Source organism: Magnolia sinica, chromosome 6 (assembly GCF_029962835.1).
Source record: "Magnolia sinica isolate HGM2019 chromosome 6, MsV1, whole genome shotgun sequence".
Taxonomy (NCBI): Eukaryota; Viridiplantae; Streptophyta; class Magnoliopsida; order Magnoliales; family Magnoliaceae; genus Magnolia; species Magnolia sinica.
The window spans coordinates 1,220,626-1,230,740 of NC_080578.1; the positions used below are offsets into that span (position 1 = coordinate 1,220,626).

General features: G+C 40.0%; 1 protein-coding gene across 1 annotated transcript; it reads right to left on the reverse strand.

Annotated features, from left to right (window-relative positions):
- Positions 1-613: 613 nt before the first annotated feature.
- On the reverse strand, positions 614-6,925 carry LOC131247883 (maltose excess protein 1-like, chloroplastic). Its single transcript, XM_058247809.1, has 9 exons — positions 6,644-6,925; positions 6,389-6,565; positions 4,898-5,188; positions 4,709-4,798; positions 3,136-3,237; positions 2,908-3,026; positions 1,820-1,882; positions 1,673-1,734; positions 614-1,065 (listed from the first exon to the last, which is right to left on the reverse strand). The coding sequence occupies exons 1-9, from the start codon at positions 6,890-6,892 to the stop codon at positions 983-985; spliced, it is 1,236 nt and encodes a 411-aa protein (XP_058103792.1). The 5' UTR covers positions 6,893-6,925; the 3' UTR covers positions 614-982.
- Positions 6,926-10,115: the final 3,190 nt, after the last annotated feature.

Below are 10,115 nucleotides of genomic sequence, written 5' to 3' on the forward strand. Positions count from 1 at the left end.
AGCAAAAAATTAAGTTTGCAATTCTGCTTATAAGATTTCATCTAACAGGGTGCTTGAAAGAGAAACCCATCATTATTTGGCAACAACAAAAAACAATGCATCTTCAATCGTTTAAAGAGACTCATTACTGTTCAGCAGCTTAAGGGCAAATTTGGACACACCCTCCAAAGGGGCGTTTGAGGCGCACATGCACACACAAAAAAGGACAAACTAGGTTTTTATGTGTTTGGATGCACTTTGCAAACCCCCATTTTACCATCCTGCTTGACAAAATAGGGACTTAGGTGCCAACTCGAAGACAACCAATCCTATTGGTTTTCATCAACTGAAAAGGCAAGCTTGACACCCCCATTTGCACAAGTGTGTCCAGATGTGTCCTAAGCTTCTCCAGAAATTGAAGGTTTCAAACTAAAACCTCTTCATAAAACAATTCACTGTTTCAAAATTTGTTCTAGGAACAACCAAGGCACAGCCGCAATTTCTTGCCACATTTTATTGGGGAAACAAAAAAAGGAATCCATTAAATTTTTTCCAAGTGTCTTGTGCGTGTCAAACTCTTTTTCCTCTTCTTCTTTCCCAGCAAGGAACAAACTATTATTAGAACAAGAAAAGATGAAAAGCCAATACAGAACCCTATCTAAACGGGGAAGAGACTCCCAAATACAAGGCCCAATGCCTAACACCAGGGTCTGTTAAAATGCACCCATAAGACAATTCCCAAATACATTGCTTCTTGCTTCAAAATTCACTATAGAAGGAAAACAAGAACAATTCCCATGCAATGCAAGCATCTTATTCGACATGGGACCTCTGTAGTCGGTTGGCATCGTACACCTTATGTGGAAGCGTTACTATGATTACCATCTGACAAGCAACCTGTCATTGAGAAGCACCAGAAGATAACAAAGTTATCCCAGTCTGATCGCAAGCTCCATCAGTCGACCACCTCTATACAGCATAAATAAACAGTACTCCAGTAAGATCACCGTCCAAAGACCAACTCTTTCAAAGATCTCACTGGCGAACTGTATCCATATGCTTTGGTGTCCCTCCACAAAGTCGTTCCTGTCAGAGATGTAAATCATTCAGTTACCCATACACAATTTAAGCATTCCTTTTCATTAAGGTTGTGTTTGGTTGCACCAAATATCATGAAATTTCATGATATTTTACACAAAATTAGACTGATTAATCATGAAATTTCATGACGTGTGTTGCAACCAAATGCACCCTAAATAAAAATTTTTTAAAAGGAAATGGGGCAGGAAAATAAATATCATTGCAAAGAAAGGCCAATCCCATTTCTGATTGGCAGGTAACAACTGGGACCACCCACTTGAGATCAGCTGATATCAGCTATTTTGGTTCCTTGAGGGTAGGCCCAGCTGTACAGAGCCAATCACAGCACCACTACCATCCACGAGCCCTGATCATGTGAATCAGAACGCCAAATAATGACACATAAAATTACTAACAATCATCCCCCAAAGGATGCAGCTTCTACAGACATTTCTGCAGCCACGAATCTAGTGGCTGGGATAAGCATTTCTTGATCTCCTCACTGAGTTTACATGATCATGGCCGATGCAAATAATGCAAATTTCACAGAGGAGCAATATAATCAGGGAATTTCCAAAAAGCTGATAGTTTAGAACAATGATAGAATACAAACCTAGCCAAAGAAGGAAGCCGGCAGTTGCTGCTAAAAAGAATTCCTTGCTGATACTGTTAAAACTGACATGACAATGCAATTTTTAGAATTCATAAATATAGAAGAGCTCAAATGACCTTGAAATATCTTTTTGCACATTTAGCTTACCAGTACATGCATATTAGGTTCCCCCATCCATGCAGAAACGATGCCCAGGCTGAACCCGTGAACCTGGAAACCATATTATAGTTAAATGATGAATTTCACAGTGGACAGTGGAGCTGAGTCATTAAAATTGCAATCATCCCATTGAACTTAAATTTCATGAGATCTATACAAGATTTTGAGAACTGCATAAGATTTGCAAATGAACTTGCCACCACAAGTAAATTGCAAGGGCAATGTGCTTGAATTTTGAAAGGTTAATGGATGCCATTATTCAAATTTCTACTTCTTTTTCCCATTGCATTGAAGAGCTTGTCGGTCAATAACTAGATAAAACCAAACAAGCTGATGAAGACCACATCCATTAACCCAGGTTGATATGGTACGTGGTTCAAAACAGGAATTTGCTCTCCTTCATGTGCAATACCAGAGTCTTAGATTCATGTACTATGCATTTGAACCAAGCAGAGTAATTTAACTCTTCTGAAAGTTGAAAAAAAGTGAAATTTATATGCCACCGGTGCAACCAGAAGCCAAAGGATGGACCAAGTCAACACCAAAAGCTACCATCTGCAAAATATCAGAGCAGATATTTGAAGTACTATGGAGCAAAATATGGAAGCCAAAGGACTGCCCAAGGAAACACCAAGAATGCATAAGCGATGCTAGTGATCTCCTCATAGCCATTCTTTAACAAGCATAAACAAGCATGTTCACAACTGTTCAAAACAACAAACAAAAAAGTTGCAGATTGCCTTTTACGAAATTACGCTATGGATCATTTTGCTGCTTCTAAAATTTAATTTTATCTGAGAGGCTTATGTTCTAGAAGAAGCCTAGGTTATCCCAAATTCAAAATAATTCCAGTTTTTTCTTCTTCTTTTTTAAATTTGTTTCTTATCATCATCATTCTTGTTATCATCATTCTTATTGTTAAACTTTTGGAATTGAGGATAGTTTTAGCCTTGCAGCAGGACTGACTAGTTTGAGATTTGGAGAAAAAGAGGTAGTAGCATACAAGTACAATGCTCAACCTCAAGGTATATGCAATTGCAATTGTAAGAGAAGACTTCAAGGGAAAGAGAAAATACCACATGAGATCACGAGTAAACAGTGCACGTGGGATCATAAGACCATTTCCGATCATGGCAAGCAACATTGAAAAAGCTGATAAGCCCTTGATGTTGTCAGGATTGAGATAATTTGTCAACTGAACAGAAATAAAAAATTTGGTATAAGATTGACAGACCAAGTACAATTGTTTGATATTGTGTAAACCAGTGTGTGTGTGTGTGTGTGTGTGTGTATTGTATACATACCATCTGTGTAACAGGCATCCACATGAAGAGGAGAGTAGCAGTCCATCCAGATAATGACCGAACAAATTTGACACCTTTTTCCGAAAGTTTCCCTGTCCGTGCCTGCAAATTGTAGTGACTGCACAGTTAAGAACCCAGGGACTCAAAAGGTCAACATCATGCAACATTCAGAAGAGGACTACAGCTAATGAGAGAACCAAGATCAAGGTATGAGCTGACATAGTCAGATAACATAATAAATGGACTGTCTACCATAGTTCGAACTCCAAAGGCACGTCTATGATGAGTTGAGTTGAAGAAATGGAGATGTGTTTTTGGAGTCTTATGCCATTGTCATGTACCACTCTAACTGAACGGGAAATTTTCTAGGATTGTTATAAGACCAGCCATGCTTTATGGGACGAATGTTGGGCAGTCAAAGAACAACGTGTTCATAGGACAATGAATGCATTTGAGGGATGGGTGAGTGGAAAGGTGAGGAAGGATAGAATAAAAAATAAATGCATTTGAGGGAACTTAGGAGTGGTACCGTAAGTAATAAGATGAGGGAATAGATGGTTTCGTCATGTGCAACAAAGACCAAGAAGCGCACTAGGGAGTGAGTGGGTACAAGTAGAAGGCTCTAAAAGGGCAAGGAGAAGGCCCAAAAAGACATGGATAGAGGTAGTAATAAAAGACTTGATGACCTATGGTCTAACTAACTATCTGGCCCTGAATATAGTGGAATGGCACAATAGGATTTGTGTAACCGAACCCAATAAATTGGGATAAGCCTTAGATCATGATGATGATGACGTATGAGAAACAAACTCTCCATATGATATTCTGCAAGATCTTATCATAAAGCATTTATAACTTCTCCCTGTGGCATCAATAATTGCATTTTTACCCAATAACCTCCAACGAGAAGGGCAGGTCATCCGAAAAACTTAGAACTGAAACCATCCATGTCTCTCATGTCCCCATCATAGAAGATGCATAATCAAATGCGTTGTTTGAGCTCATAGACTCTAGGATTCTCCTGGAGAATCCTCCCGAGACTTATTCAACTTTCTATCATCTTGTCAAAAACATACAATATACTGTTCTTCCAAAGACTGCAAAAGGAATTATAGGATCATCCATCCAAGGATATTTAAGCAGGTGGGCCCATGGTTTAGTACCAAGACAATTGGGTTGTCGGGCACCACTGTCGATGAAATGCGCCCCAGTAATCTTATGGATTTGAGAATCCTGATCTCCTACCCACCAATCTTGGGCCTTTTATCAGTCAAAAGTGGACAATTGCTGTGTTGGTCTCAGTAGTATTTGCAGGCCACAAATTGAAAGGTTTGTATTGTCCTATTGAGGAGATCTTTCAGGCATGCATCCACTGTGGGGCCCAAGATGCTGATGATCTGGATCGCCAAATCATGCACCCCACTTCTCAGAACTGAAAACCCAAGTACACTGCACCTATCATGGATTGAGGATCCTAGAATTCCACATAATGCAAACCTCATAGGCAATGTGGAAAATTGCCAACTCAACTAAACATCATCAGAAAAAAATTTGAAATGAATATCAAACTTACCATAATAACAGCCACAACTGCCACCATGAAAGCAGTTGCCCCAGGCAAAATGCTGTTTGGAACAAAGGGAACAAAGGTTGACCACATAACCTGCAATGGATTAAATAAAAAATTTAAAAAGAAAGAAAGAAAGGAAAAAAAAAAAGCTTACAGATGAAAAAATGAACACCATTTCATTGTGATTTTCACCTGTGGAAGAACAGCAAGGCCTCCAATCGTAATAAAATCTTCCCAAAACAGCCAGATCCCGGCGTGAAGCAAATTAAAGTAGTTCAGAAAATTCAGAATGAGACCAAATGCCACAACGACTGTGGTCACTGTGAAGTGAGGCAGAGGCATGGATTCTGCCATAGCAAGCTGTGCTATAACAACATAAGTGGAAACAACTCCCAGAGTCTGAACTAGAACAGCTTCCGTTTCCTTCTTCTTTGCGAAGTATGAAAGCAGTGAAAGATTCCCTAGCAAACCAGTCAGCATACCCTGTGTTCCCAGCAATCAGAAGATGTTAAAGGAGAGGGGATGTTAGTACAACCAGTTCCATGGGGGGGGGGGGAGAGAGAGAGAGAGAGAGCAATGGTCCATATTCAATGGGCAAAACTCGCAGCAAATGAATGGCCACTGGCCAGAGTTGTCCAATCACTACAATTTTCCACCTATGGCCCATCAGAACTATCGGCTCAACAACCTTACACATATTTGATGTATATGCTCTATGGTAACGACAAAGCTCATGAGTTCAGAGGAGCGCGCATTTGGATGCACCATCAAATTGATTTGTGATTATCAATCTGATAAAGTGGAAACAACAAATTTGTAATTTTGTTCCCTAGCATTCATGTTGAGGATCTGGGCTCCAAATCACTATCAATTTTCTTTTGAGCTGGACCTGAAAATTGCAGGATACTACCTTACAACTAATACCGGCAAAGCGGCATTTATTTTCATGATTCCTAAACTGAATGTTTACAATTCAATTCACTTGTGCATCCAAATGCAGCCTACAGCCAGCTTGAATTTGGATTCTTAGTTTAGAATTCAAATCAAGGATTTGAAATCCTTGACATTTGGATTCTGTCAGTTGTGTTTTCCAACCTGGATTTTCAATCCCGTAGAATTCAGAATTTGTGTTTGGCCAACTGGATCTGTGGATTCAAAAAAATAAAATAAAATCCGGGGCCCACTGTGACCTGAAAATGACATCTAATACAGTCAGGCTGATCAAAAACTCAGGAGGTCCACACCAGAGGAAACAATTTGGACGCCCATCATTAAAAGTCTTCCAGATAACCTATTGGGCCCACCTTCTTTTCATACGCAATCCAATCCATTCAAAAGATGCCTCTGACCAGGATGCATGGACAATTTAAAAATCACTCCATTTCAAAAGTCAGGCGGGCCACACCAAAGGGAACGGTTCAAAAGATTTAGTAGTTAAGTTGGATTTGAAATCATCGGATTGTGCAACCCAGCTTTTAGAAAGGAAGCAAAAGTTGCTTCCTTTTTTTATGTTTCGTTTTTGGAAGAGTAGAAGCAAAAGTAGCTTGAAATCAGTATTGCTCAAATCCAGGCAAAAAAGAGGCTGCCAGACGTGAAAAGTGAGGTCTTTTGGATTTGGAATGGAAATCCTTGGATTCCAAATTCACGCCCAGAGAAGAGAAGAAAGGAATTGAAATTACGCACGAGCCATGGGACGGCAAAGAGCGCGGATTTGTTTCCCGCCAGGAGATTCCGAGCGTTGAGGACGATCTGAGGGAGCTGCAGTAGCAGAAACGGCACGTTCGCTGCCCCGGCGAATCTGGCAGTCAGGGAATCCCATTCATCGAAATCCTTATTTCCAGAAATGCCCTTCTCCAATCCCTGTATTGGCAAAAAAAAAAAAATGTTAGTTTTGTTCTCTTTCGACATTGAAACGATGGCCGATAAGATCGGCATTACCTGGTAAGTAGGGTAAGGAGCGTCCGACTCGAGACCATGACTTTCTGAGTTAAATCGGTGTTGGAGAAGACGAGGGCAGGGAGAGAAATGGATATTTAGGGATTTGGGGTTTTGCAGAAAGGGGATTTTCGTAGGAGGAGGAGATAGGAAGGGAGAGGGTTTTAAGGGTAGAGAAAGGGTCGCTGGGGTTAGGGAAGGGCGAAAAGGTACTCTTGCTAAGGGCAAAATGGTCATTATAGACCCCGCCATGACTGCGAGAGTTTGAAGACGAGAGAGTACGGAAGAAACTCACGTTATAACGACGTGTGAGATTGGGTGGAGCGGCTGAGGAATGTGCAGTTGCCACGTGGACAACACTGATGTCATCTAACTTTGATGTCACGTGAGCAACTAGGATACTGTGGTAACGTAACTTTGATGTCACGTCACCAAGTTCCGTAGGCATCTTCAATATCCTTACATTCTGTGCAGGGGTGTATACGAACCGAGCTAGCTCGGTTAGCTCGCTCGACTCAATTCGAAAAAGCTTGATTTGACCATCGAAGCTGAGCTTGAGCCGAGTCAAGCTGATTTTGTGAGCTCGAGCCGAATTCAAGCAAGCCTCATGGATTGAATCCAGCTTAAATCAAAACAGTTCAATAATTTACTTACTTTGTTATTGATGTTATTGACCAAGTGTTTGATAAAATGACTCTATGAAGTGTGGCTGGTGGCAATGAAGGTATGTACATGAAACAAATATTTTTTTTTTAATCGGTTTTTATGTTACTTAGAAGGTGTTTGATATAATACTTGTAAAACCATTACTTATGTTTCACATATAGATAGGTTTTGAAGGTATGGTGGAGGTGTTTGTGGAAATGCCTTAATGGCGAACTCGGCTCGATCTTGGCTCGAACTCGACTTGAGCTGTTGACTGAATCGAGCCGAGCTGGCCAATTAGGCTCGAGGACCGAGCCGAGCCAAGTTCGAGCAAAGGTCATCCAGTGGTCAAGTAGAGGCCAGCTCAACTCAATTTGACTCGATGTACACCCAAAATAGATTATTTTAAATAATGAGCACAAAAATTTTTTTTTAAAAATGAGAAAGATTCAAAGCTTTAAGTGGACCACACTATTGGAGATAGAGGGCAAAAACAAATATCAGATTGAAATAAAACTCATATGAGTCATAATAAGTTTTCAATGGTATATGTTGTCCACTTGATATTCGATCATTGTTTAACCCATGGCTTAAAATGATCTTGGAAAATGAAATCATGGTAAGCCCACAGAATTTGGTGATGTCGATCCACCATAAGTGGGTGGTGTGTGTCACACCATGCAATTTGTTACCATCTAAACCTGAATTGGGTGGGGGTGCCACACACTGAACTCATCTAAGTGGTGTGATGATGTAATAAGGTTTTGTAGATCTCATCATGATGCATATGTTTATATCTAAACCAGCCATCCATCCATCCCAAGACATGGCTTTAAGATTTGATCTAAAAAATTAGACAAATCAAAACCTCAAGTGGGCCACACCATATAAAGAATTGGAGACAACTATTTTCACCATTAAAATCTTTATAGGGCCGACTATGATATTTATTTGCTATCTAATTTGTTTATAAAATTACACAAACCTAGATAAAAGGAAAATATTAGTTACAGATTGATCCAAAATTTTAATAACTCCAAGTTTTCAATGTTAAATATGCTTTATATGGCGTGGTCCACTTGAACTCTGGATATATCTTATGTCTCAGCTCAAGCCCTAAAAAGATTTTACCAAAAAAACAAATGGTTTGGATATAATATATATTATAAAACTTAGGGGTCATTTGGCACAAGGATTGGAGGGGATTTGGGGGGTTTCAAATCCCCCGGTTGTTTGGCAGCATAGGTAACAACGGGTTTCAAATACAGGGGTTTCCAATCCCGGTTCATAATCCACAGCGAGAGCTTGGATTACACTTAAAATCATTTCAATAGTTGCAGGTGTAATATGTGTCTCAATATACACTATCATTCTATTAGGCACATGACCCACTAATGATGATCAGCATCATCCAAACATGGTCCGTGTAAATCAGCACTGTCCAAACATTGTCCAGCAACATCCAAACATTATCCATGTAAATCAACAATTAAAATTCGTTAATTAGTCACTTAGACATGATCTTGTGCTAGTGGCCCATCTGAGACTTATTTTAGCGGGCTTATCACAACCATTATGACAAAAATTACATATCTCACTAATTAAATATATTAAAGTTGATTTAGTAATTAAATTCAAACCCCTATCAATATAGCATGGATATGTACTTTTGGATTAAAGTTGATTCACAATTCAAGTTGATTCACAATTTAGTGTGCTAAACACGCTCGATGGATTATAGATCCATGGGGTTTCTAATCCTAGTGGTCCTAAATCTAGGGGGTTCCAAATCCACACTCTCAAACAAGCCTTTAGTGACACCAAAACACCACCGCTGCAGTCCACATCCACGGTTTCATTTCAAACTACTGTAAATAGTTCATTTTCATGATTGCGTATAAAGACGAAAGGAGCGGACGGCTAAAGTTTACGCAGCCCAAAAGTGAGGCGATCCAAAATTAAAGTGGGCCACATGACAAAGAAAAAGTGGCTGTAAAAATGGTTAAAGTTGAAATATTTATTTTCCACCAACAAATGTATAGGATTCTAAAAATTAGACGGATCCAAAACTATGCGGACCATAACACACGAAAGGGCTGGGATTGAATGCCTCGCGGTGACATAAGTATTGTATCGGGATGATATTTGTTCCTACAGTTTTTTTCTGAGTGATAATAATTTTATAAACGGTTTGGATGGCATATAAACATTATAGTCAGCTCTAGGAAGGTTTCACTGGTGGATATAACTGTTTCCACTGTTTTGTTAGCGTGGACCACCTGAGTTTTAGATCCCTTCTTCCTGATCGTGGTCCTTCAAAACAGATAGATCGAGTGGCTTTGTCACTGACATCTCTGTGGAACCCGTACAGTGGTCACAAGCAATCACCTCCCCAACAAAAGCTGTGATATTATCACATGGAGAAAGGCGGGTTGTGATATTATCACGTAGAGAAATGCCTTCATGCAGCGCGATGCATAAAAAGTTCTGTACAGTTCCATCCTTAAAGTTGCGCGTCGAAAATATGTGGTCATCGGGGACCGTTGATCCGGTGAGATATTGTTTGGATGGGATGTAAGCCAAACGTCTTAGTGGTTGGACAACTTCGACCGTCCATTCGTTTTGATATTTATTTGTTCAATAAGGACCGCTACTCTTAACTGCGAACAGATTAGGTGAGACCCCGACCTCACCCAAGACGGTGCAGCCCTCACCGTGGGGCCCACATTGATGTATATATTTTGTATCCATGCCGTTCATCCATTTTTCCAGCTTATCCTAGGGCATTAACCCAAAAATTAAGCAGATTCAATTATCAGGTGGACCCTAC

Coding starts and splice junctions, on each gene's coding strand:
- LOC131247883 (XM_058247809.1), bottom strand. CDS start 6,892: ATGGCGGGGTCTATAATGACCATTTTGCCCTTAGCAAGAGTACCTTTT. Junction 3,238..4,708: donor CAGTTGTGGCTGTTATTATG/GTAAGTTTGATA, acceptor TACAATTTGCAG/GCACGGACAGGGAAACTTTC. Junction 3,027..3,135: donor GGATGCCTGTTACACAGATG/GTATGTATACAA, acceptor ATTTCTGTTCAG/TTGACAAATTATCTCAATCC.